Source organism: Marmota flaviventris, chromosome 19 (genome assembly GCF_047511675.1).
Source record: "Marmota flaviventris isolate mMarFla1 chromosome 19, mMarFla1.hap1, whole genome shotgun sequence".
NCBI lineage: Eukaryota > Metazoa > Chordata > Mammalia > Rodentia > Sciuridae > Marmota > Marmota flaviventris.
Window position 1 is genome coordinate 27,816,331 of NC_092516.1, and position 27,653 is coordinate 27,843,983.

A 27,653-nucleotide genomic window follows, 5' to 3' on the forward strand; every position below is an offset into this window, starting at 1 on the left:
TTTGTCAATCAGGAAAGGATGACAGTCTTACCTAAGGCTTGGTCAAGTTCAGGGATTTCTGTGGAGCAGAGAAAAAGAAGTTTATTTAAAGGGCCAGGTGTGCATACCTGTAATCCTAGTGATGTGATGCCAGCTGCTGGGGAAGGAAGATTGAAAGTTCAAGGCCAGACTGGGCAATTTAGCAAGGCCCTTGTCTCAAAGAGTTGGAGATGAAGGTCAATGGTGGAATGCCTCTGGGTTCAATTCCCAGTGCCAGGAAGGGAGCAGAGGTTTCTCTAGAGGTGGGAAAAACAACCACTACAGCCTGCTTCCTGTGTCTCCTGAAACAGCTGCCACAGGACTCTTCACCTACTATAGGTATCAGTACATGCCTGCTTGCCTGCCCACGCATGGGCCAGGGCAAAAAGCCAAGACTTGAACTAAAGAGTCATCGTTTACCCACATATTCATTGTGCACCTACAGTGTCTGTGGACGCAGGCTTTACAGTAACAGCATCTACTATTTTCAGAGATAGCTTCAAGGTCATTTTCTCTAGATTATGTTATCCTAGTACCTTGTATTTCCCTTAACCAAGCATTTGTCAAAAGGCATTTTATTTTATTTTTGTATTTGTAGTTGTTAATGGACCTTTTTTATTCATTTGCGGTGCTGAGAATCGAACCCAGTGCCTCACACATGCTAGGCAAGCCCTCTGCCACTGAGTCACAACCCCAGCCCCTCAAAAGGCATTTTAAATACTTAATTTCTGGTCTACATGTTCTATTGAACCAGAAGCTTTTTGAAAACAAAACCACTATGTTCTCAGCATTAGGTACAGAGCCTTCCATAAATCAGGCAGCATTTAATCAACAATTGCTGAATTTCATACTAAGACTGTACTTAAGTACAGTCTTAAGTAAGAGCAAGGTAGAACCCTAGGCTATCTGGGAAAGGCTGGAGTTTGAACTGGATGCTGGAAAAAGTAGTATATTTATCAGATGAAGAGATAAAGAGAATTGCAGGTGGGGAACAGGTGTGTGCAAAGGCTGGAAGCCATGCTGTAGATAGGTGTGAAACTCCCTGTGGTTGGGGCACAGTCGTGTATCTGGGGAACAAGGGTGCCAGACAGAAGAGGCAAGGCAGATGGTGCAGAGTCTTGGTTCCATCAAGGTCAAAGGGCATTAAATAATAGTTGAAACAGCAAGGCAGGAGGGTGGTGACCTCAAAATACCCTGGGGAGGCTGAGGACCACACCGGCAGTGCCTCGCACCTCGCCCTGTGCATAGCACGTGCATCAGGCTCGAAGTGCACACACGCCCGCTAAGGGGCCCAGGGGACTCCCGGGGCGCTCTAAAGGGACGCCCGGGGCGGGGCGCGCAGGCGCGCTGAGGCCTCAAGCCCCAGGGGGCGGGCGGGTGCGCGCGCTCCCTCGCGCACGCGCGCACGGAGGGGGCGACGGCCGCGGTGACGCTGAGGCGGCGGGCGGGCGGCGGCGCGTGAGGCGCGCGATTCTCCGTGTCTTGGGAGCAGTGTCCTGGCCCCCGCCGTTCCCGCCGCCGCCATGTCGGGCCGGTCGGTCCGGGCCGAGACCCGCAGCCGGGCCAAGGACGACATCAAGAAGGTGATGGCGGCCATCGAGAAAGTGCGGAAATGGTGAGGGGCGGGAGCCAGCGGTTCTGGCGGGGAACTCGGGCCCAGACCCAGAGGAGCGCGGGACTGGCGGGCAGGGTGGGAGCTGAGCGGCCGGAGCTGGGGGAGGGGGGCGTAGGAGAAGGCGGGAGGAGGGTGCGCTGGCGTCGGCGTGAGGTCAGAGGGCGCCCCGGACGCGGCCAATCAGCGGGCTTCCTGGCTCGCGGGCCCGCCCACCTGCCGCGGTCGCGGGCGTCGGGAGGCGCTTCCGGCTGCCGGACGCGGAGTCCGGTGCTGCAGTGGGGCTTCGTTGCCTACCTGCCGCTTGTCCGGGGTGGAGAGCCGCGGTGGAGTGGCCCGCCGGGCTGCGCGCAGTGCTTGAGAAGCCGCTGGAGATTGCGAAGTTTCGGGGCAGATGGCGCACTCCAGGAGCTGGCGCGGTCCTGAGGTGGAAGCCCTGCGCTCCCGAGACCCGGCTCCTAGTGGCTTGGAAACGGCCCTGACGTCGGCCGAGCGCCCGTCTTGTTATCAGGAGCTTCACCCGTTATATTTCCAGTTCGAGGCCAGCCTGGGAACATAGATTCTGCCTCGACAAACAAAAAGGGCTGGGGATGTCGCTCGGCGACTGAGCGCCCCTGGGTCCAGGCCCCCACCCTGAAGACAGGGCAGCGTTGGCTTTCTCCCCAGGAGCCTTCCAGTCGCTGAGATTTAGTGCAAATATGAAGCAATTCTTGGCTTCCTTGCCCGGGGCGTGTGGCATACCTGTGATCGCAGCCGCTGGGGAGGCTGGAGGATCCCAAGTTCTAGGTCAGTGTGAACAGTTTATCGAGACCTTGCCTCAAAATGTCAGAGAGGGGCTAGGGATGCAGCTCAGCGTTCAAGGTTCTGGGTTCAGTCTCTAGTAGAACCGCAGAAATAATTAAGTAATAATAGATTATGGCTTCCCTCTCCACATGGAATCCTCCTAGGTTTTGGTGAGACCTAAAAGTCGCACGATTCTCTTCCTTGCCATCGTTGTTCCAGCGGTCTATGCCATAGGGCTCTCCTCTCCCACCTGGAACTCCACGCCTTCCCTGGTGGATCATCCTGCTGCTGCTCTTGCTCATCGTCCAGTTCGGTCGTGTTTGCTTAATTACATTTTACTCACCTCAAGTACTAGAGCAATTTTTTAGAAATCTTTCTAGTCCTAGATGGATACAATCCTGTGTTTTGTTTCTTTTTATGTGGTGCTGAGAATCGAACCCAGGGCTTCACGCAAGCACTCTGCCACTGAGCTACAACCCAGTCTGGAGTGATCTTTTTAAAGTGTACTATAGCACCCTTCTGCTTCCAAAGTAATGCTTAGGGGCCTCTTATTTTATGATAAAGACCAAAAAAGGTACTGCCTCTTTCCCAGGATGCTGGTACCATACTTCTGTTCCTGGTGCTGGGTATCCTCCTCTCTCCTCCTTGCCTAATTAATTTCTGGCTCTGCTCCAAAGTTTATTTTTCAGGGTCAGCAACTTCCCCCCCCCCACCACATTTTTTAAAAATTGGTGCATTATAGTTTTTTTTTGGTGGGGGGTACTGGAAGTTGAACTCAGGAACACTCAAATCACTGAGCCACATACCCAGCCCTATTTTTGTATTTTATTTAGATACAGGGTGTCACTGAGTTGCTTAGGGCCTTGATGTTGTTGACTGTTGCTTTGAACTTGAAATCCTCCTGTCTCAGCCTCCCAAGCTGCTGGGATTACAGGCTTGCACCACCATACCTGGCTGTGGTGATTTTTAACATATAAAAATGGTTATTTAGCCAGGCAGCATACACTTGCATAGTCCCAGCTACTAGGGAGGCTGAGGCAGGAGGATCTTTTAACCCCAGGTGTTTGGGGCTAGCCTGGGCAACATAGAAAGACTGCTTCAGAAAAGAAAGGGTCTGTAGGCCACGTGATGCATCCCTGGGCCCTACCACAGGCTCCTGGAGTGGTCTGTTGGGAAACTAACTCCAGTTTACTAAGTCTTCGTTTTTCTTTGTTATGTCACAGTCTCTCAAATTTTTATGTCATTATTTGCTGAACAGAACAGCAGTTACTGTTTTGGCTTTTTTGTAACTTCAGATCAGACTTAAAACTTTCAGATGCAGTGGGACAAACCTGTTTCCTTAAAAGGCGGAGGCAGAAAGATCACAAGTTCCAGGCCAGCCTGGGCTTGCAGAAGTAATTCTAGAACAAGGGAGTCCCTTTATTACATTTCCTTTTCACACATGGGTTCACAGTTCTTAAAGTATATTGAAGGCGCGAGTTCAGAACAGTGAATTTAGTTTAATCCGGACTACTTGTGAGACTTTAAATAATGACCTATGGAGTGACTGGGGCAAGACAGTCATTCCACCTTATGTCTTTGCTTACTTTGTGGGTATATAGCATCCACCTTATCAGAGAGGCTGAGACAGGGTTTTCTGTAGAGCTTTGATTTTCAAGGTGTATTTCCTCTTTATTTAACCTTTTTTATTTTCTTTTATTTTTTTTTTTGTAGATGGACACAATACCTTTATTTATTTTTACATGCTACTGAGGATTGAACCCAGTGCCTCGTATATGCAAGTCTTGCGCTCTACCACTGAGCCACGACCCCAGGCCCTAATCTTTTTTTTTTTTTTTTAAATATTTACTTTTTGGTTGTAATTGGACACAGTACCTTTATTATATTTATTTATTTATTTATTTTTTAAATTTTTTAATATTTATTTTTTAGTTTTCAGCGGACGCAACATCTTTATTTGTATGTGGTGCTGAGGATTGAACCCGGGCCGCACGCATGCCAGGCGAGCACTCTACCGCTTGAGCCACATCCCCAGCCCATATTTATTTATTTTTATGTGGTGCTGAGGATCAAACTCAGGGCCTCACATGTGCTAGGCAAGCGCTCTATTGCTGAACCACAATCCCAGCCCTTTATATAGTCTTGACAACCCAGAATGGGAAGGGATCCTCCCATTTCCACTGTCATTGCTCCCCCTCACCTCCTACCCTTGAAGCAGGAGTGTCTTGTGATTGTTTATCCCTTGGAGGGACTTCTGAATGGAAGACAGAGAAGAGGAACAGTGTGGGATTAACCTAGAGAGATTTGAAGAGATTATTTCTAAAATTATCAGCCTTCTTTTTAAAATTTTTTTTAATATTTATTTTTTAGTAGTAGTTGGACACAATACCTTTATTTCACTTATTTATTTTTATGTGGTGCTGAGGATCGAACCCAGGGTCTTGCACATGCAAGGCGAGCGCTTTACCGCTGAGCCCCAGCCCCTTAAAATTTTTAATTTAAAAAAATCTGTCCTAGCTACCCACAGTGGCACATGCCTATATTCGGTACACTCAGGAGGTGGAGGCAGGAAGATTGTAAGTTGGAGGCCAACCTCAGCAATTTAGTGAAACCGTGTCTAAAGAAATAAAAAGGGGGCTGGGGTTATGGCTCAGTGGTAGAGTGCTTGCCTAGCATGTGTGAGGCGCTGGGTTAGATCCTCAGCACCACATTAAAAAAAATAAAATAAAGGTATCCAACTACAACTAAAAAAAATATTAAAAATAAAAAAGTCCGGGTATGGTGGTGCAGGCATGTAATCCCAGCAGCTCGGGAGACTGAGACAGGAAAATCATGAGTTTAAAGCCAGCCTCGGCACCAGTGAGGTGCTAAGCAACTCAATAGACCTGGTCTCTAAATAAAATACAAAATAGGGCTGGGGATGTGACTCCGTGGCCAAATGCTCCTGAGTTCAATCCCCAGTACTCAAAAAAAATAAAATGAAATAGGGTTGGGGATGTGGCTCAGTTGGTAGAGTGCTTGCCTCACATGCACAAGGCCCTGGGTTCAATCCCCAGCACCACCAAAATATAAAAAGGGCTGAGGATGTAGCTGAGTGGTAAAGTGCCCCCTAGGTTCACTCCTCTGTACTGCAAAAAAAAACAAATAAATAAAAGTGTGTGGGGGCAGATTTCTTAACCTGATTAACCTCTGAAACGGTGTCAGGCTACCTTTATCCCTGTCATCCATACTTGGGTAATTGATGATTTCTTATTCCCCAAACACAGCTTCGGTTATAATTTGACAGACAAGAAATTTTGAAGGCATTTCAGAGTGAAGGAATAATCTGCTGAGAAATAAAAAAGCACAAGTTAATGAACAGAAAATCTGTTTATTGTTTTATTAGTTATAAGAAATGTCTTTCTTGTAGGGAGAAAAAATGGGTGACTGTCGGTGACACATCCCTTAGGATATTTAAGTGGGTTCCTGTGACAGACAGCAAGGAGGTAAGTTTGGAAGAAAATCAGAACAACAAAAAAGGTACCCATTCTTTCTTTGATTACATCTTATTTATAAACGAACTGACTTGCACAAAATTGAGTTGAAGATGATACTTCAGGTACTCTTTGTCATTGGTCCATGCAAAGTCACTAGTATTTTCTCCCTTTGTTCACTTCCTATGATCCATTTGACGTTTCCAGGTCTTGACAGACTGCTCCCAGGCCTGCTTCCCATGTTTGTAAGTATAGTTGTATGGACCCACAACTGTGCCAGTGACTTATTTTATTCCTTGTTGTTCGTAGGTGGTTTTGAGCCACAGTGGCATAGCTGTATAGTTGCTGTAAGACCTGACGGCTCACAAAACCTAAAATGTTTATTCTCTGACCCTTGGAGGTTTGGCTCAGTTGTAGAGTACATGCCTAGCGTGCTTAAGGCCGCGGCCTCCTTTCCTAGCATCACAAGAAAAACAAAAAAGTGTACTGACTGATGCTTTTATCTGATTGGCTATTGATTGCAGTGTGTGTATTATATGTATAAATACATACCTTTTTGATTCTGATAAATGCCTAATTCATCATCCCTCTGTTGATTTGGATACCTGTAAATTATTGAAAAATACATAACATTGTTTACATGTGTATTGTTTTCAAAACGTCCATCTGTTTACATCTGTAAACCATTTTTCCTTCTCTTTCATTCAGCTGTGATCTCAAGAACTTGCCACATATCTGTAAATGTGGAGACTCTTGTATTGTGTCCTCTTATGTGCAGTGATCACAGCTGCACATCCCTGCATCACAAACACCCACATTACCTGCAACCTTTTTTTCCCCTAAATTTTTTTTTTTTTTTTTTTAATTTCGAATGTAAAACAGAAGGGGCTGGGAATGTAGCTCAGTGGGTAGAATGCTTGTCTGGCTTGCATGAGGTCCTGGGTTCCATCCCCAGCACTGAAAACATACACACACATAGGAAAGTACAGTTGTACAGTCTAATAAATAAATACAAAGCTAATATCCTTGTAAAAACTACCCAGGTCAAAAATAGAGTATTACCTAGGCTGGGTGCACACCTGTAATCCCATTGCTTGAGAGGCTGAGGCAGAAGGATCACAAATTCAAAGCCAACCTCAGCAGTTTAGCAAAGCTCTAACTAACTTAGTGAGATCCTATCTCTAAATAAAAATACAAGAAAGGGCCTGAGGATATGGCTCAGCAGTTAAGCGTTCCTAGGTTCAATCCCTGGTACCAAAATAAATAAATATGTAATAAAAATAATAATTAATAAAAAGGACTGGGAGTGTTGCTCAACAGTAAAGTGCTCCCTTGGTTTAGTTCCAAAAAGGAAAAAAAAGTGGGGATGTAGTTCAGTGGTTCTGTCCCCAGTATTACCAAAAACAAAAGAAAACACTGCCAACTCGTTTTAGCAGCACCCTTCCTACCCTCTAGAGGAAATCAGTCTCCTGCTTTGGCTTTTCTTTGCACTTCTCTAGTCATTTACAAATGTTTTTTCCTTTTTTGGGCGGGGGTGCAGGGGCGAGTTAGTACTGAGCGTTGAACCCAGAGATGCTCTACCCCTGAGCTGTGTCTATCCATTTCTTTTATTCTTTTGATACCTGGGATTGAACCCAGGGGCACTCGACCAATGAGCCACATCCCCAGCCCTATTTTGTATTTTATTTAGAGACAGAGTCTCACTGAGTTGCTTAGTAGCTCACTTTTGCTGAGGCTGGCTTTGAACTCAGGATCCTCCTGTGTCAGCCTCCCTAGCCTCTGGGATTACAGAAGTGCTGACAATTATACTCTTTACTGCCAGATTTCCTGTTTGTCCTGTCACCCTTACCTTCCCCAGAGGATTTACTGTTTAACTTGGTCCTTCTGCCCCATTAGTCTGCTTAGGCTCTAGGCTGTGATTTGTTCTTTTATGGCTTCATGGTCCTCCAGTTCCTGGAGTTTTTGGTGGGGCTGGTACTGGTTATTGAACTCAGGGGCACTTGACCACTGAGCCATGTGCCTAGCCCTTTTTTATATTTTATTAGAGACAGGATCTCACTGAGTTGCTTGGGGCCTCTCTAAATTGCTGAGGCTGGTTTTCAACTCTCGATTCTCCTGCCTCAGCCTCCTGAGCCGCTGGGATTACAGGTGTGGGCCACCAGGCCCGACCATGCCTAGAATTTTTGCTGTGCACTTACTTTTTGTTGCCCTGGGACTCTCTCCGCTGCTTTAAGGAGTAAAATGTGATTGTGGAAGGATGGAAATCTAGGCCTAGTTCCCCTCCTCTAAGTGAACATAGGGGAGGGGGCTTGCCTCAGGCCAGCCTTCCTCCTTGCCCTCTGCCATCTTCTGCCCAGGATCCTCCAGTATCGGTCCTAGGTGCTCTTCCAGGAAGGTCCAAGGCCACACCCAGCCTTGATTGCAATGACATTCTTACCCCTAAGGCCAAAGTTCGGAGACCTCAGTGATGCAGGTGGGGGCCAACTCCCCCTTGTTCCTCTCACAGACTCTGCCACCTGGTCCCTCTTGGCAGCCCAGCTCAGTGGGTCCACCCCTTGGTGAGTGCAGAGCTGAGCATCACAGCCAGCAGGAGAGAGAGGAGAGGTTGATCTCTTGCGACAAGGCAAGGAAAGAGATGCACATAATTCCCAAAGCTGAGCAAACAAAGCAAGGAGCTTTTACTGGGGAAACACGTATCCACTCCTGTAGGAAATCCTTGTTGTCAGTTGTTGCAGGAGGTGGGGGTGGGGCTCGTTCTTGAGCATGTGCACTTGGACATCGCGCTTCTCCGTACATCACATGTTCAAAAAATGGTAGATGGGAATTTCTTTGGGTAGATAATATAGGCTTATAATAAGCAGAGTTTACTCTAGGTCACCCAAAAGGGGGTGATTGCAGTTTGAGCTGGTTGCATTGTAAGTTTCTCTAGAGAGCCTTAAGTGAAACAAAAACAACTTTAGATATGCCAAAATAGTCATTTAAAGGGACTGCAGCTTCTTCCTGAAGGCTTAGGTGGTTGTGCCTGACAGTACATTCTCACAGTGCTTATGCTGGTTGTTAAGCTGGGCTCTGGGGTTAAGCAGCTGGTCTTCCCTCCTGTGGTCCATGGTGGTGTGCCATGTCCTGGCATTGACCTATTAGACTAGGGAAAATAGGAAGGATGATGATCACGTTGGTCAAGGAAAAAAATGTGAAGGAGACCAAGCAATGGGCCTCTGCTGAAGGAGAGTCAGTTGGTATAAACTCCTAGAGGTCAAGTTAGCTGCATATATTTATGTTTATAAGCTTTCAAACTTGCAAGATATTTATCTCTTTGATCCATAAGTTTTTTTTTAAGTATTTTTTTATTATTAGTTGTTCAAAACTTTACATAGCTCTTGACATATCATATTTCATACATTTGATTCAAGTGGGTTATGAACCCCCATTTTTACCCCATATACAGATTGCCGAATCACATCGGTTACACATCCACGTTTTTACATACTGCCATACTAGTGTCTATTGTATTCTGTTGCCTTTCCTATCCTCTACTATCCCCCCCTCCCCTCCCCTCCCATCTTCTCTTTCTACCCCATCTACTGTAATTCATTTCTTTCTCTTGTTTTTTTTTTTTTCCCTTTCCCCTCACTTCCTCTTATATGTAATTTTGTATAACAATGAGGGTCTCCTTCCATTTCCATGCAATTTACCTTCTCTCTCCCATCTCTTGTCCCTGTTTAATGTTAATCTTCTTCTCATGCTCTTCCTCCCTGCTCTGTTTTAGTTGCTCTCCTTATATCAAAGAAGACATTTGGCATTTTTTTTTAGGAATTGGCTAGCTTCACTTAGCATAATCTGCTCTAATGCCATCCATTTCCCTGCAAATGCCATGATTTTGTCATTTTTTAGTGCTGAGTAATACTCCATTGTGTATAAATGCCACATTTTTTTATCCATTCATCTATTGAAGGGCATTTAGATTGGTTCCACAGTCTAGCTATTATGAATTGTGCTGCTATGAACATCGATGTAGCCGTATCCCTATAGTACGCTCTTTTAAGGTCTTTAGGGAATAGTCCGAGAAGGGGAATAGCTGGGTCAAATGGTGGTTCCATTCCCAGCTTTCCAAGGAATCTATACTGCTTTCCAAATTAGCCGCACCAATTTGCAGTCCCACCAGCAATGTACAAGTGTACCCTTTTCCCCACATCCTCGCCAGCACTTGTTGTTGTTTGACTTCATAATGGCTGCCAATCTTACTGGAGTGAGATGGAATCTTAGGGTGGTTTTGATTTGCATTTCTCTGACTGCTAGAGATGGTGAGCATTTTTTCATGTACTTGTTGATTGTTTGTATGTCCTCCTCTGAGAAGTGTCTGTTCAGGTCCTTGGCCCATTTATTGATTGGGTTATTTGTTTTCTTATTGTTTAATTTTTTTAGTTCTTTGTATACTCTGGATATTAGGGCTCTATCTGAAGTGTGAGGAGTAAAAATTTGTTCCCAGGATGTAGGCTCCCTATTTACCTCTCTTATTGTTTCTCTTGCTGAGAAAAAACTTTTTAGTTTGAGTAAGTCCCATTTGTTGATTCTTGTTTTTAACTCTGTGCTATGGGTGTCCTATTAAGGAATTTGGAGCCAGACCCCACAGTATGTAGATTGGAGCCAACTTTTTCTTCTATCAGATGCAGAGTCTCTTATTTGATATCAAGCTCCTTGATCCATTTTGAGTTAACTTTTGTGCATGGCAAGAGAAAGGGATTCAGATTCATTTTGTTGCATATGGATTTCCAGTTTTCCCAGCACCATTTGTTGAAGATGCTGTCCTTCCTCCATTGCATGCTCTTAGCCCCTTTGTCAAATATAAGATAGTTGTAATTTTGTGGATTGGTCTCTGTGTCCTCTATTCTGTACCATTGGTCCACCCGCCTGTTTTGGTACCAGTACCATGCTGTTTTTGTTACTATTGCTCTGTAGTATAGTTTGAAATCTGGTATCACTATACCGCCTGATTCACTCTTCCTGCTTAGAATTGCTTTTGCTATTCTGGGTCTTTTATTTTTCCATATGAATTTCATGATTGCTTTCTCTATTTCTACAAGAAATGCCGTTGGGATTTTGATTGGCATTGCATTAAACCTATAGAGAACTTTTGGTAATATCGCCATTTTGATGATGTTAGTTCTGCCTATCCATGAACAGGGTATATTTTTCCATCTTCTAAGATCTTCTGTTTCTCTCTTTAGGGTTCTGTAGTTTTCATTGTATAAATCTTTCACCTCTTTGTTAGGTTGATTCCCAAGTATTTTATTTTTTTTGAGGATATTGTGAATGGGGTGATTGTCCTCATTTCCATTTCAGAAGATTTGTCGCTGATATACAGGAATGCCTTTGATTTATGCATGTTGATTATATCCTGCCACTTTGCTGAATTCATTTATTAGCTCTAGTAGTTTCTTTGTAGACCTTTTAGGGGGTCTGCTAGGTATAGAATCATGTCGTCCGCAAATAGTGATAATTTAAGTTCTTCTTTTCCTATTTTTATGCCTTTAATTTCTTTTGTCTAATTGCTCTGGCCAGTGTTTCAAGAACTATGTTGAACAGAAGTGGTGAGAGAGGGCATCCCTGTCTTGTTCCAGATTTTAGAGAGAATGCCTTCAATTTTTCTTCGTTCAGAATGATGCTAGCCCGAGGCTTTGCATAGATAGCTTTTACAATATTGAGGTATGTTCCTGTTATCCCTAGTTTTTCTAGTGTTTTGAACATAAAGGGATGCTGAACTTTGTAGAATGCTTTTTTCTGCATCTATCAAGATGATCATATGGTTCTTTAAGTCTATTGATGTGGTGAATAACATTTATTGATTTTCGTATATTGAACCAGCCTTGCATCCCAGGGATGAATCCTACTTGATCATGATGTACGATCTTTTTGATATGTTTCTGTATCCGATTTGCCAGAATTTTATTGAGGATTTTTGCATCTATGTTCATTAGAGATATTGGTCTGTAGTTTTCTTTCTTTGAAGTGTCTTTGTCTGGTTTAGGAATCAGGGTGATGTTGGCCTCATAGAATGAATTTGGAAGTTCTCCCTCTTTTTTTATTTCCTGAAATAGCTTGAAAAGTATTGGTATTAGTTCTTCTTTAAAGGTTTTGTAAAACTCTGCTGTATACCCATCCTGTCCTGGGCTTTTCTTAGTTGGTAGTCTTTTGATTGCTTCTTCTATTTCCTCAATTGATATTGGTCTGTTTAGGTTGGGTATATCCTCCTGACTCAATCTGGGCAGATCATATGTCTTAAGAAATTTATCGATGCCTTCACTATCTTCTATTTTATTGGAGTATAAGGATTCAAAATAATTTCTAATTGTCTTCTGTATTTCTGTAGTGTCTGTTGTGATATTGCCTTTTTCATCCCATATGCTAGTAATTTGAGTTCTCTCTCCTCTTCGTTAGCATGGCTAAGGATCTGTCAATCTTATTTATTTTTTCAAAGAACCAATTTTTAGTTTTGTCAATTTTTTCAATTGTTTCTTTTGTTTCAATTTCATTGATTTCAGCTCTGATTTTAATTATTTCTTGCCTTCTACTACTTTTGCTGTTGTTTTGCTCTTCTTTTTTCTAGGGTTTTGAGATGAAGTGTGAGATCATTTATTTGTTGTTTTTTTCTTTTTTTTAAGGAATGAACTCCAAGCAATGAATTTTCCTCTTAGAACTGCTTTCATTGTGTCCCATAGATTCCAATATGTTGTGTCTGTGTTTTCATTTATCTCTAAGAATTTTTTAATTTCTTCCTTGATGTCTTCTGTAACCCATTGATCATTCAGTAACATATTGTTCATTCTCCAAATGATGCAGGATTTTTCCTTCCTTCTTTTATCATTGATTTCTGGTTTCATTCCATTATGATCAGATAGGATGCATGGTATTATCTCTACTCCTTTATAATTTCTAAGAGTTGCCCTGTGACATAATATATGGTCTATTTTTGAGAAGGATCCATGTGCTGCTGAGAAAAAAGTGTCACTGCTTGATGTTGGGTGGTATATTCTATATATGTCAATTAAGTCTAGGTTATTAATTGTATTATTGAGTTCTATAGTTTCTTTTTTCAACTTTTGTTTGGAAGATCTGTCCAGAGGTGAGAGAGATGTGTTGAAGTCTCCCATAATTATTGTATTGTGGTCTATTTGACTCTTGAACTTGAGAAGAGTTTGTTTGATGAACATAGCTGCACCATTGTTTGGGGCATATATATTTATGATTGTTATGTCTTGTTGGTGTATGGTTCCCTTGAGCAGTATGTAGTGTCCTTCTTTATCCCTTTTGATTAACTTTGGCTTGAAGTCTATTTTATTTGATATGAGTATGGACACTCCTGTTTGCTTCCGAGGTCCATGTGAGTGATATGATTTTTCCCAACCTTTCATTTTCAGTCTATGTATTTATTTTTCAGTTTTCGGCAGATACAACATCTTTGTTTGTATGTGGTGCTGAGGATTGAACCCGGGCCACACGCATGCCAGGCGAGCGTGCTACCGCTTGAGCCATGTCCCCAGCCCTGATCCATAAATTTTATCTCTAGGAAATTATCTTTGGGAGCTAATCATGAAGTGTTCGTGGTCATTTTTTTCTTTTTGTGGTACTGGGAATTGAACCCAGGAAGACTCTACCACTGCTGAGCTATATCTCCAGCTATATCCCCATCTTTTTTTTTTTTTTTTAATCTTTGAGATAGGATCTCAAGTTGCTGAGGCTGGCCTTGAACCTGTAGTCCTGCCTCAGCCTCCCAATTAGCTGGGATTACAGGTGTGCAACGCTGTGCCCAGCTTCACAGTTACTTCTATAGCATTGCAAGTTGCATTATTTATAACATTTAAAAATCTCCAGCAAACTAAAGATCATATTGTAGAAAACTAAGTAAGTTATTCTGCACTGAATCTTGTAAAGCCTTATAATTGTTAAGAAGATATTATAAAAGGTTATTTAGTGACCTAGGGAAATGTATAGTGAGTGGGGGAAGATAAGCCTGTTCTAATTCTATATTGTGCTCCTTTTTCATACAAACGTATGGGTTGTCTCTAATCACGGAGGTGATTTTTCTCTATTTTCATGATTTAATGGAGTGAATACATACTGTATGTGAACACAGAATCATTAAAATAAAGATAAATGAAAAAACAAAAAAGGGCTGGGGATGTGGCTCAAGTGGTAGCGCACTTGCCTGGCATGTGTGCGGCCCGGGTTCGATCCTCAGCACCACATACAAACAAAGATGTTGTCTCTGCCGAAAACTAAAATGTAAATAAAAAAATATTAAAAAAAAAAAAACAAACTATGGTAAAGCCAAATGTTGCTGTGGGTGCTAGTGTACCAGTATGTCCCCACATGCTCCTATTTTTTGTTTGTTTATTTTATGGTGCTGGGGATTGAACCCAGGGCCTCCGAGCTAGATAAGGGTTCTACACTCCAAGCCTGCCTTATCCTTTTAGAAAGTGGAGCGATATAATGTGGGATACACACCTGTAATCCCATTGATTTGGGAGGCTTGAGAGTCAGGAGGGTCACAAATTCAAAGCCAGCTTGGGCAATTTAGTGAGACCCTGTCTCAAAATCAGATAAAAAGTGCTGGGTTTGTAACTCATTTATAGTGTACTTGCCAAGTATGCTTGAGGCCCTGGGTTTAATCCCCAGCACCAAAGATCAAAATATAAATGAAAAATTTGATTTAAAAAATGTAAAACCAGGGCTGGGGTTGTGGCTCAGAGGTAGAGCATGTGTGAGGCCCTGGGTTCGGTCCTCAGCACCACATAAAAATAAAATAAAATATATTGTGTCTACCTATAACTAAAAAATCAATATTTAAATTAAAAAAAATGTAAAACCAGCTGGGTGCACACCTGTAAACCCAGCAACTCTGGAGGCTGAGGCAGAAGGATTGCAAGTATGAGACCAGCCTCAACAACTTTGTGAGATCCTGTCTCAAAATAAAATAAAAAGGACTGGGATGTAGCTCAGTGGTAAAGTATCCCCGGATTCAATCTTCAGTACTCTTCCAGCCTCCAAAAAGGTGCGAACTGGTAAACTTGAGACTTACCCAGATTTAAGCTTTGGGCTTTTAGAATGCTTTCACTTGCAGGGGCTGGGGTTGTGGCTCAGCGGTAGAGCACTTGCCCAGCACATGCGGGGCACTTGGCTTGATCCTCAGCAACACATAAAAATTAAAATAAAGATATTGTATCCAGCTACAACTAAAACAAAGTATTAAAAAAAATGCTTTCACTTGCAAATGCTTAGATTGATTAGTTTGTTCACCCTCGGCTTTTTCTCCTATGCTAGCACTTACCTAGACTGCTTGAAGGAAATATAAAGGCAGGCTGGAGTGATCATGTTGAATAGACGAGGATGATCAGTTAGCAACAGAGCCAGCAGGGACCCCTGTCCTGTGCTGCCTGTGTTGCATATATAGTGACCCCTCTTGTGCTTCCAGAGGTCCATTCTCCTCTCACCTTTTTTCCTTCTGTGCTACTAAAACAGGAATCTATTCAAAGGACTGTTTTGTGTTTCTCACCCATCACACCAGGAAGGGTTGGGTGAAGCAGCTTTTTTGTTTTTTTGGTACTGGAGATTGGGCCCAGAGGTGCTTTACCACTGAGCCACATCTCCAGCTCTTTTGTATTCTTTATTTAGAGACAGGGCCTCTCTGGGTTGTTTAGGGCCTCGCTAAGTTGCTGAGGCTGGCTTTGAACTCGCCATCCTCCTGCCTCAGCCTCCTGAGTTGCTGGGATTACAGGTGTGTGTCACCACACTGGGCTGGGTGGAGCATCTTGATCAGGGCAGGAGAAGAGAACCATAGGGAGCTCCAGGAGAGGAAGAAGTGTCTGCCTCTCATTTTCGTTCAGCTTACTCATGCTAGAAGGCTCGCCTCACAGATGGAGATGCTGAGGCTCGAGGAGAGGCCTTGCCCTGGCTTCCGTTATCCCAGCCTCCTTGGTTCTCGCCCACCCGGTTATTCCTCTTCAGTCCTAATCCTGACCTCTGGGGACTCCCAGATAGCACCTTTGTCCTCTCCACAGGTCTCTGGTTTAGCTCCTTCATATTTTTCTTTTGTAGAAAGAAAAGTCAAAGTCGAACAGTTCAACAGCTCGGGAACCTAATGGTTTTCCCTCTGATGCCTCAGCCAACTCCTCTCTCCTCCTCGAGTTCCAAGGTGAGTTGCCTCTGTGTGTCTTCTTTGCAGGAAATAGAGAACGGAGGTGAGCTCACAGGAGTAAGAGGAGGAGCTCTGAGAAGAGCAGTGCTGGGGTTTGCCTGGGTCTTCCTTGAGATCACACCTAGCCCTGCAGGGCAGAGGTGGGCAGCTGGCACATGAGAGCCAAGGTTAGGGGTCTAAAGCTACAGGATGACTAGTAGCTGACAGACTCCTATCAGGGCCTGTTTTTCTGAGTCAGTGTATTTTATTTTATTTTTTAAAGAACTAGAATTTTCTTTCTCTTTTTTTTTTTTTTTACTTTTTGGGAGCTACATCCCCAGCCCCAGGGCGTGTGTTTTACTGTGGTGCCTTAGCATAGATCACCAAAGCCAGCCCTGCCTGGGCTGACCTGCAGCCATGTCCTCACCTTCTCATCCCTTGACACCTACGGGGCAGTCATTGTTGACAGAACCCTTTCACTTCAGTTTCTCATCTTTTATCCTTCTATCAGCCTGTGATCTAGACCAGACAGTTGTTATCATCCCTATTTAAGGAAACTGATGCTCAGAGAAGAGAGCCTGTTGACTCTCATGGGGACAGAGCTTCAGTCTTTTTATGATAAACATCACTTCTGTTTTAGTGTGAGACATAGCGGTCTCTATAGGTATGAAGACAAGGGTGGGCTTAGGACTTTGCCTTCAAAACTAGACCTGGCACCAGCCCAGCCTGCAGTTTCCCCTCCCACCCTCCCTCACCTGACCAAAGTCAGAGTAAACAAGGAGGAGAATGCAGGCAAGGGGCCTCCAGCTCTGGGTGGAGTTCAGTAACTGTAAAGCCTTGGGAGACACAGGGGTTCCATTCCTTAGTCTGGCCATCTCTGTGGGCTGCAGGGTGCACAGGGACCAACAGCAGCATCGAAAGAGGGTTGGGATTTCCCCCGAGGGAGCCAGGGAGAGGAAGGCACGGCACACACAGCACCTGGCACAGGTGCCATGAGCGGAACCGTTCTTCGGTCAGCCCTAGCTAGGTGGAGCCAAGGGTGGGAGTGGAGGAAGAACAGGCATCAAGGCCAGAGAGCAGAAAGGACTTTGGAGGTTGGGATAGGACTGTCTTACATCTGCCCTAAGAAGCAGTGGAGCAGTGGAGCGTGAAATCATTCTTCAGGCAGCTGGGACCCATCCAAGGGTTTGGAAAGATCACGCAGACAGTGGTGTGAATGTGTGAGACCAACGGCAGGACAGGTAGGTGGCTGTCACAGAAAGCCATGCCAGAGATATTGAGCCCTGAAAAGAGCAGCAGAAAAGGAAGGAGCAAGCACAGGTGACCTCTGAGAGGAGATGACATCTGGTTTGGTGACTGGCTGCAGGAGGGGCGGGGAGGGGAGCTGTGGACACCCAGGGTTTTAAATTAGATGGTGGTTCACAGTGTTCAAACAAAGCTCCCCGGTAGTGGCTCCTCATCCCTGGGGCAACCAGGTAGCTGAAGGACCTGAGTGACCACCTCCAGATGCCACCCAAGAGTGCCAGATCGTATCATTTTCTGTGTAGTGTGAAAAATTGGGAAGCACTGACCACTGGTGCAGCTCTGCCCTTTGTTCTTTGTCAGTGAGAAAACGCCAGGTCCAAGTTGTAAGTGGTATCAGTAAGGAAGCCAGCCATTAAATGAGCATAACTTGACCTTCCCAAAGTGTAAATCCTTCTTGAAGTTAAAAGATTTGTGCTGCATCTGATGCTTATGATAATAGGTTATGAAACAGAAAATACGTTAATCAACTTAGACGGCAGATAATTTGCTGTGCATAGAAACCCACGTGGGTCCACCTTTTCAGGGGGTGTCTTCAGCAGTGCTCATTGTATCCATGGTGTCCATGGCTGCTCATGGAGATGCCAGGTCCTAAGCTCTGAACTGAGCTCCTCTTGAGGAAAATGCCCACCCCAGTTGTTGCCTTTGCTGTTTGATTTTCAGATGAAAACAGCAACCAGAGTTCTGTGTCTGATGTCTGTCAGCTCAAGGTGGACAGCAGCACTAGCTCGAGCCCAAGTCCCCAGCAGAGTGAGTCCCTGAGTCCAGCACACACCTCCGACTTCCGCACTGATGACTCCCAGCCCCCTACTCTGGGCCAGGAGATCCTCGAGGGTGAGTTGGGGTGACCCAGGATGAGCATCAGGGAGGGTCTTTACCTCTGGACTTGACGTTTCTCTTCTTTGGATTAGAGGTTAAAGAAACCCAGTGCAGGGTGCACACCTGTAATCCAGCCACTCAAGAGACTGAGGCAGGAGGATTGAAAATTTCAATGCCTGGTACTGTTGGGAGGAAAAAAAAAAAAAAATAGGGCTGGGGATGTGGCTCAGTGGTTGAGTGCCCCTGAGTTCAATCCCTGGTATAAAAAAAAAAAAAAAACAGAGTGTGAACCTCAGAGCCTGGCAGCATCCAGCTATTTGGTAACCACTCAGGAATGACTGTATTTTATCCCTTCACAAACTGAAGAGAATAGGAAGTACAGTTGCATGCTGGGCTCTGTGTAATGAGCTTTTGGCATTTGATTCCTGGCATGATCCTCTCAAAAACCTTATAAGATAGCAGCTACTGTCTCCATTTCACAGTTGAGGAAGGTGGAGACTTAGAAAGGTTAAATCTGTGTCCAGGAGCACAGAGCTAGTAACTGGAGGATCTGGATGTAGGTTTAGGTCCTTCCAATGTCAGAGTTTCTGCTCTTTGCCCTGTGTCCTGCTAACAAGATGCAAGCACCTGTGCATGTCTTTGGCGCCCATCAGCTTCTTCTGTTCTGTGACCCCTTAACATCAGGCCTCAGAATGGAGTTTCTCCCTCTGGAAAGTGCCAAGTGCAGCTAAGACTCAACTGTACTTCCTCCTGCCTTGTACCTTCTGTCTGACCCCAAGGCAGCTCTCATAAGACCAGGAGGCTGAGTTAGGATTGTGACGTTGCAGCTGGCGAGTGGCAGGATGAGCTACTGTGTGTGTTGCAGGTGTCCAAGGAGGGACCAGGCTCCCCAGCCAGCACTGGTGGTGGCCCTCTGTGACATAGCCATACTTTACTACCCTCAGTGGCTGCCCCCTCCCCCCAGACCTGGCCCAGTGAGACCTTGCACATTTGCTTTCCGGCTGGTGTTCTTCCCCCCTCTATACCTATATCATAGGAAATCCCCTGCCAGCTTGAGGCTGAGATGCCCCCTTGAGCTCTGCTGCCCTCGGGCTGACCTTGCTGTTCTTTCAGAGCCCTCCCTGCCTGCCTCTGAAGTTGCTGATGAACCTCCCACCCTCACAAAGGAAGAGCCAGTCCCACTAGAGACACAGGTGAGGTGTCCCTTTGGCTTTTCATATTTCTAAGGGAAAAAATAAAGACAGCCGACCAGCGGCTGGGTTGCTAGCTTGGCACTTGCTATGGAAGGGGCAAAGGCAGCCAGGGAGCTGGTGTCTCCAGTAGTAAGGCAGGGCAAGAGGCGAGTCGTCTGCCAGGAGGTCAAGGTGAGTGTTGGGGTTGTAATGCAGGTTTATGGGCAGGTTTGATGAGAGGGATGGCCCTGTCACTTGGTATTCTTGCTGCTCCTAGATTGCAGAGGAAGAGGAAGACTCAGGTGCCCCGCCCCTGAAACGCTTCTGTGTGGACCAACCCCCAGTGCCGCAGACAGCATCCGAAAGCTAGCACTGTCCCAGAGCCCTCGCCTCCTGGCCCCTGCCTCTATTTATTGCATTCTGGTTCTGGCCATGCCGTGTTGCTGGGGTAAGGGCAAGCACCGGGGTCCAGAGTCTGCACTTGGGAGCCTTCTGGGCTGGACTTGGGGTTGGAGCATCATCTTCCCGTCCCTGGCACCTATGTCTGTTTGCTCTGAGAAGGGGAGCACTCATGTCGTTTTGCACCCCAAGTAAGCTGGAGCATCAGCCATCCCAAGGTTCATCTGTCACCACCAGGAAGCATTCTCTGCTCCAGAACCTCTGGACTGAGCTGCTGCGCTTCTTTGAAGAGAAAGAGATGTGGAAGGTACCCTCTGGAGAGGAGAGTGCCTAAGTTACTTGAACTTGAATGGAGACTGTAGATTCATGGACTTTCCCACAGGGCTAGGGCCCTGTAGGCTGCTGTTGGAGAAGGACTGGGTAGAGACACGGGAGGGCAGGAAGGAAGGGCAGAAAGTCCATATATATTTCCTGCCTCTCCTGGGCTCTCTAGCTGCTGACAGTCCTGTGCCCCTCTGGAACTGCCCTCTTCCCCCAACACACACACACACGCGCACACGCGCACACCAACGCACACATGCACACAGCTTTCTCTGTACCTGTCCATTTCGTTCCAGCTTCCTCTGCCTCCTGCCACACTTTACCTAGCAGGGATCTGAGGTCTGACAGCAGTACCCACCCCCACAGTACTTCAGCTCACACTTTCTAGGAAGTCCCTTTTTCTTTGAAATCTGCATGTTTAATTGAACTTTGTGATTTTATTTTTTGTTTCAAAAAAGTTTAAGAAAATGAAAATGGACAACAGCAAGTGAAGACATATTTTAGCACTGAATAGAATATTTTTAAAATTAAACTATTTGAAATACGTCTTGTTTGAATCTGTACTTGTTCTTGTAGGTGGCGGGGGCAGGGCTGGTAGCATGGTGGTCAGGTGCTGGGCTAGCCCTGTTGGTGTCTTGCTTCCAGGGTGCACTTTCTGAGAGAATCGTCAGAGTTGGCATGGAGTGGGAATTGTACCTTTTTCCCTGTGCACAGGGAATACAACTATAGTGGGCGTGTTTTCCACAGCCACATGTACGTAGGAGGGATTTGTGAGTTCGTTATTTTACTTTTTTAATTGTAAGATAGCTATGCACAGTGGTGCACACCTGTAATCCCAGTGATTTGGGAGGCTAAGGAGGAAGATCATAGGTTCAAAGCCAGCCTCGGCAACTCACAAGGCCCTAAGTTACTTAGTTGAGACCCTGTCTCCAAAAAAAGGACTGGGGATGTGGCTCAGTGGTTAAGCATCCCTGGGTTCAATCATCCCTAGTACCAAAAGAATTCTGGTAAAATACACAAAGAGGCACGCACATGCTCAAGAGGGAGGGACACAAAGAGACGTAAACTGGGATTTAATCTGGAGCATTTTGCCTCTGAGCCACATTGCCAGCTCTTTTATTTTGAGACAGGGTCTTGCTGAATTACCAGGGCTGGCCTTTAACTTGCTATCCTGCCTCAGCCTCCCAGGTAGCTGGGATCATAGGCATGTGCCACCATGCCCAGTGACATGTACTCTGTGTGTGTCCCGCATGAGCGAGCTGTGCTCACGCTGGGCTCCGTTGTCTCCAGCCCACTTTCAGCTCTCCCAGCGCGTGCAGTCCAACGGTGCTAACTATATCCTTGATGCTGTGCGGCCACCGTCACTGTCCAGCCCAGAAGTTTGTCATTACCCCAGAGACCTCCTAACCAATAATAAGCACTCCATTTTTCCCCTCCCTCCAGCCCTGGGCAACCACAAATCTGCCCTCTGACCATGAGTTCTTTCTTGTTCTGATTCCAAAGGAAAACCAGAGAGTCATGGTTGGAAAGAATTCTACATTCTCCATGTTCCAAGAATTTGAGTATTGTCTGAAGCAGTTCCTCTCATTTCTCATAGGGGCTCCAGGTATCATGATGAAACCAGAACGCAGAGTTCTACTGCCTGTTATCTTTAAAAGTTTTTTTTTTAATTATTTATTTAAATTTTGGGTTTTCATTTCCCAGAAGAAAAGAGGCATAGTAGAAGAAAGAGAGGTTTGATCCTATGGGAATCAAGACCGAGACTAAGTCCTCCTGTCTTTTCCTTAAAGATTATTTAGAGCCCTCCAGTGTGGGACAGATGGATGGATGGATGTGTCCTATTGCAGGTTTGAAAGCCGTCCAGGAGAAAAATGTTCAGTTTTCAACCCCATCGCATATCATGTTGTGCCACCATCGTTTGGAGAAGGAAGGAGAGCCTAGCGTCCTGGGAATGAGGCTGTGATCCCAGCAACACAGGAGGCCGAGGCAGGAGGACTGCAAGTTAGGGACACCCTGTCTCAAAACATGAAGAGGGCTGGGGATGTGACTCAGTGGTCAGGCACCCCTGGGCTCAATCCCCACTACAAAGAAAAAGGAGAGGGACAAGGTTGTATAAATGCATTGTCAGTCCCCACCACATAGTCTCCCACCATAAGTGATGAGGAGGAGGAGAAAAGAGAACCCAGCAAAGCAAAAGCAAGGGGAGGGAGGGGGAGAGAAGGAGAGAGTGCGAGCTCTTCTAAAAATGTTAACACTATTAGGTTGTCAAAAGAGTGTCAGATCCTGAAACTCTTGTGTGTGGTACCTGAAATAAGGTGGTGTGTGTGTGTGTGTGTGTGTGTGTGTGTATTGGGGATGAACCCAGGGCTGTACGCATGTTTGACAAGCACTCTACCACTGAGCTCTGTCTTCAGCCCAAGATGGCCTTCGTGTGTTTAAACAAAGGAAAGTATTGAAAGTACAATGAATAAGAGACTAAAAAATGACCAGGCAGATTTGAGAAGGAACCTATACAGTTTCTTTTTTGTATGGGGAATGAGTACTGAGGATTGAACTCAAGGGCACTTGACCACTGAGTTACATCTCCAGCCTTATTTTGTATTTTTTTTTTTTTTTTTTAAATTTTTTATTGTGGGTTGTTCAAAACATTACAAATTTCTTGACATATCATATTCCACACTTTGATTCAAGTGGGTTATGAACTCCCACCTTCACCCCATACACAGATTGCAGAATCACATCAGTTACACATCCATTGATTTACAAATTGCCATACTAGTGTCTGTTGTGCTCCACTGCCTTTCCCATCCTCCACCCTCCCCCCTCCCCACCTCTCCCCTCCCCTCTCCTCCTCTCTCTCTACCTCCTCCACTGTATAACCCTGAGGGTCTCCTTCCATTACCATGCAATTTCCCTTCTCTCTCCCTTTCCCTCCCACCTCTCATCCCTGTTAAATGTTAATCTTCTTCTCCTGTTCTTCGTCCCTACACTGTTCTTAGTTACTCTCCTTATATCAAAGAAGACATTTGGCATTTGTTTTTTAGGGATTGGCTAGCTTCACTTAGCATAATCTGCTCTAATGCCATCCATTTCCCTGTAAATTCTATGATTTTGTCATTTTTTAATGCAGAGTAATACTCCATTGTGTATAAATGCCACATTTTTTTTATCCATTCGTCTATTGAAGGGCATCTAGGTTGGTTCCACAGTCTTGCTATTGTGAACTGTGCTGCTATGAACATCGATGTAGCAGTGTCCCTGTAGCATGCTCTTTTTAGGTCTTTAGGGAATAGACCAAGAAGGGGAATAGCTGGGTCAAATGGTGGCTCCATTCCCAGCTTTCCAAGAAATCTCCATACTGCTTTCCAAATTGGCTGCACCAATCTGCAGTCCCACCAGCAATGTACAAGTGTACCCTTTTCCCCACATCCTCGCCAGCACTTGTTGTTGTTTGACTTCCTAATGGCTGCCAATCTTACTGGAGTGAGATGGTATCTTAGGGTGGTTTTGATTTGCATTTCTCTGACAGCTAGAGATGTTGAGCATTTTTTCATGTACTTGTTGATTGACCTTATTTTGTATTTTTTATTTAGAGACAGGGCCTCACTGAGTTGCTTAGCGCCTCACAGTTGCTCAGGCTGGCTTTGAACTTGTGATCCTCCTGCTTCAGCCTCCTGGGATTACATGTGTGTACTACCATGCCTGGCCAAGGAACCCATACAGTTTCTATAAATGAAAAACAGGAAGTAAAATGTCAGACAAGGATAAGCAGGAGTGAAAAATAGCAAGGGGAGTTAGCAGCTGACATTCATGGAGACTGCATGTCCTGATGCTAGAGCTGGGAAAGTAGGAAGTCAGGAATTCCATCCATCAGGGGCCAGTCCCTCTGTGTGGGACCACAACAGACACAGCGTTCTAGATTCCAAAGTAGAGAGAGCCTACAAAGGAACATGTAGGATGATGGAAAAGATACTATGGAAACCCTTCTCTTTCACTGACTTCCACTTTTATCATTGAAATTCAGGCTAGTGGCCTCCACCACCATCTTGAAATTGATAAGAATTGGGAAGATGAGAAGAAAGAAGACAAAGTCAAGGGCTGAGCCACAAGTTCTTCATGAACAACGTGTCAGTTCCCTCTGGGCAGTGGTAGGCCCTGTCCTTAATGCACATTTCAATGACCTGAGCCTGCCTAAAAGTGCACTGAATGTGGGGAACACTGAAGATGGACAGCAACTGAAGGCTGGAAAGGGCACAGGCACATGTTCAGTAGGACAAAGCTTTTCAGAGGTGATGAGGCCACAAAGGTCCCTTCCTGGTTAGTGAGGCAAAGACTGTTATAAGGAGGCCTCACACCATTCTGCCTGTGCTACCGAGGACACAGCCCTCCTTTCTGGTCAGTGCAGCACCCAGTGGCCACCGTGGAAGCAGAGAGCAGGCCTGAGCCAACGAAAATCAAAGCTGCCCACCTCCATTTCGGCCTCCCTAGCCTCCACAGCTGTGAGGAAATACATGCTGTCCTTTATAAATCAGTCTCCAGTATTTGCGTCTGGCACTGTGGGTTGTGCCCAGGGGGCTCTACCACTGAGCTACATCCCCAGTCCTTTTTATTTCAAGACAGGGTCTCAGTAAGTTCCCCAAGCTGGCCTTGACTTGTGGTCCTCCCCCGTGGCCTCCTGAGTTTCTGGGTGCACCACCACACACAATCTTTTTATTTTTTAATGTCTCCCTTGTTCCAGCTTTGGCCAATTAGAGTCCCTCTATGCCGTCTCCTGTGCCCTTTGAACATGTCCTCATGATTCGAGCAATTCCTTACTTTTGGGTACAGGATGTTAAAAGACTCACTTTGGACATTGCCAGCCCCATTCATTTTCCCAGGGAGCTCTGCATCCTTTTCAGCAGGGAATATTTAGCAACCTAAATAAACCTAGACTTTGCTAATGAAGAAAAAATAAAAATTAAAAAAAGGAAGTAGACTAAGGACAGATTTTGGAGCTCTGTGCAGATCAGGCCAGGATTGGTTTTACTCCATTGGCCTTAGGGAGCCAACCATTGGGAGTGGTGGGATACTGTGGAGAGGGAGGAGATGAGAACCGGAGAACAACTGGAAGGATATTCACATGGTGTGTTTGTCTTTTTTTTTTTTTTTTTAGTACCAGGGATTGAACTCAGGGGCACTCAACCACTGAGCCCCATCCCTAGCCCTATTTAGAGACAGGGTCTCACTGAGTTGCTTAACACCTCACTTTTGCTGAGGCTGGCTTTGACTTGCACTCCTCCTGCCTCAGCCTCTGGAGCCACTGAGATTACAGGTGTGTGCCACTGCGCCCAGTTGTGTCTGTACTTGTTGAGAGGAGTTGTATAGTCCTGTCAGTCTGAGGATAGAGCAGTGATAGTATGAAAGTGAAAAAGGTGAAATACAGTGAGAAAGATGGACGCAATACAGGAAACAAAATAAGAAAGAAAATGTAATCAGTCCATGATGTGAATCATCTGTGAATCGCACATAATCATAAGTTTATATACTGCCCATTGGTTTAACTGATCATAATATAATTTCGGCGATATGTTTGTATACATGTGTAGTGTTGGGGAGAATATAACAGATGGCAAAGACCAAAATAACAAATTTATTCATGAAGCAGGAAGGCCTCCATCCTACAAAATAGAATGAAAGCTCACATTGGGCAAGAGCAGCCAGGCATGGGTGGCTCAGTGACTTGGGAGGCTGAGACAGGAGGATCAAAAGTTTGAGGACAGCCTCAGCTATTTAGCAAGACCCTGTCTTAAAAAATAAAAAGGGATGGGGATATAGTTCAGTGGCAAAGCACCCTGGATTCGATGTCCAGTACCAACAGAAAAAAGAGTCTCCGTTGGGCAAAAGCAGAACACTGATTTTATAAGATAGGTACAAGAAAACGATTATAGGGGGAAAAAAAGCTGATTGATTAACATCAGGTTACTTCTTTGTGAGGGTTAAAGCACAAGGGACTTCCTTTTTACTTTGACTCAGGTGGATTGAAATATGATGTTTCCAGGAAAAACTGGTCAAATTGGGACTTATCTGTTTTAAAATTTGGAAATGAGGTGACTCCATTCTGCTTGGTCTGATCTGTTGGAGTCTGGTGAAGAAATTCAGTGTAAAATAACGGCCTCCCACAATTTTTGTTTAACAGAGGACTAAGTCTTCATCTTCCATGGAAAAAATTCAACAATATTTGAAACTGGAAACTGGGCTGGGCATGTATATAACCCAGTCATAGGCTACATGCTTGGCTCTGGACCCACTCCCCAGTGTTGTGAAACAAGTGCATAAAATAGCAAAATATTTGTTATTTAGAAATGTGGAGGTAAGGTTGGGCATGGTGGCCCACACTTGTAATTCCAGCCATTTGGGAGGCTGAGATAGAAGGATCACAAGTTCAAGGCCAGCCTCAGCAACTTAGTGAGACCCTGTCTTAAAAAATAAGAAGGGCTGGGGATGTAGCTCAGTAGTAAAATGCCCCTGGGTTCAATCCCCAGTACAAACCAAAAAAACAAAACAAAACAAAACAAAAAGGGAATGTGGAGGTAAATACCAGAGGAAACAGCTTAATGAGTTAAAAATGGAAGTCTGGTGGAGCAGACAGCAGGCAGGGGAGGTTGCTTCTGGGCTGCTTCATGTAAAACTATTTGATATGTTTTTGAACTATGTTTATGTTTCTTTTTAGAATTATGTATATTTTACCGACTAAGACATCATTTTAATGCAACTTAGAACATATGAAAGCAGAACATATGACATCAGAGTTGGCATGGTGGCTCACACCTGTAATCCCAGCCACCTGAGAGGCTGAGCAGGAGGATCCAAAATTCAAGGTCAGTCTGGGCAACTTAGCGAGACCCTATTATTGCAAAATAAAGATTTAAAAAGGGATAGGGATGTAATCGATGGTAGAGCATCACTGGCTTCAATCCCCAGTATCATAAAAAAATAGAGCAGTTATTACAGTAATGACAAAAGAATGTAGGAGGGACCCTATCAGGATGGTAGGAAGGGGAAATAGTTCAAGAATTTAAGCAGGTACATTTGACATTCCCTGGTTGACCTGTGGCTGCAGAACTCAAGAGAGAGATGGAAGTAATCAGTAGAAATAAGTCTGAGTCTCAGCCTCCACCTCTTTCTTGAGGTCTGCAGCCACAATTCAACCAGGGGCAATCAGTAGAAATAAAACCCACCAAGCTTCCATGGGTTTTCTCCCCCACTATTTGAATGAACTAATAGGGCAGAGACTCAAATGGGTTCTGCTCAGCAAGTCTCACCCTCTACTACCACTTTCCTCAGAGCTTCCAGATGTGTTCTAGATGGCTGTCCAGCGCCTGGAGCTCATCCTTGACTTCCACGTATGTAGAACCCTGCCTCTCCAGCACTGGAGTGGACTGCGGTCCATAGCAGTTCCAAGTGCTAAAATGACTTTGATGCCTAGATGTCCAGTTCTTGTGTGTCATAGATTTGTTTTTTGTTCTTGCTGTGAGACAAGTACTCTACTACTGATTACACCTCTAGCCTAGATGTGTTTTTGAAATATAAAAAAATTTCCATCA

At 44.9% G+C, this 27,653-nt stretch overlaps 1 protein-coding gene and 1 non-coding gene across 4 annotated transcripts; both read left to right on the top strand.

Moving 5' to 3' along the window:
* The first annotated feature begins 1,444 nt into the window (after positions 1 to 1,444).
* Bcl7b (BAF chromatin remodeling complex subunit BCL7B) lies at positions 1,445 to 27,653 on the top strand. Of its 3 annotated transcripts, XR_003584596.3 has the most exons (7): positions 1,445 to 1,633; positions 5,823 to 5,898; positions 15,979 to 16,075; positions 18,023 to 18,193; positions 19,292 to 19,371; positions 26,780 to 26,927; positions 27,394 to 27,653. XR_003584596.3 is itself a non-coding variant. In XM_027948636.2 (6 exons), the coding sequence occupies exons 1-6, from the start codon at positions 1,542 to 1,544 to the stop codon at positions 19,718 to 19,720; spliced, it is 609 nt and encodes a 202-aa protein (XP_027804437.1). In that variant the 5' UTR covers positions 1,445 to 1,541; the 3' UTR covers positions 19,721 to 20,617. The 3 variants fall into 3 exon arrangements, 2 of the variants coding, with proteins under 2 accessions (XP_027804437.1, XP_071461467.1); XM_027948636.2 differs by lacking the exons at positions 26,780 to 26,927; positions 27,394 to 27,653 and adding an exon at positions 19,628 to 20,617; XM_071605366.1 differs by lacking the exons at positions 1,445 to 1,633; positions 5,823 to 5,898; positions 26,780 to 26,927; positions 27,394 to 27,653 and adding exons at positions 5,993 to 6,131; positions 19,628 to 20,617.
* On the top strand, positions 5,405 to 5,477 carry Trnav-cac (transfer RNA valine (anticodon CAC)). Its single transcript has one exon. It is a non-coding gene; the product is annotated as a tRNA-Val (tRNA).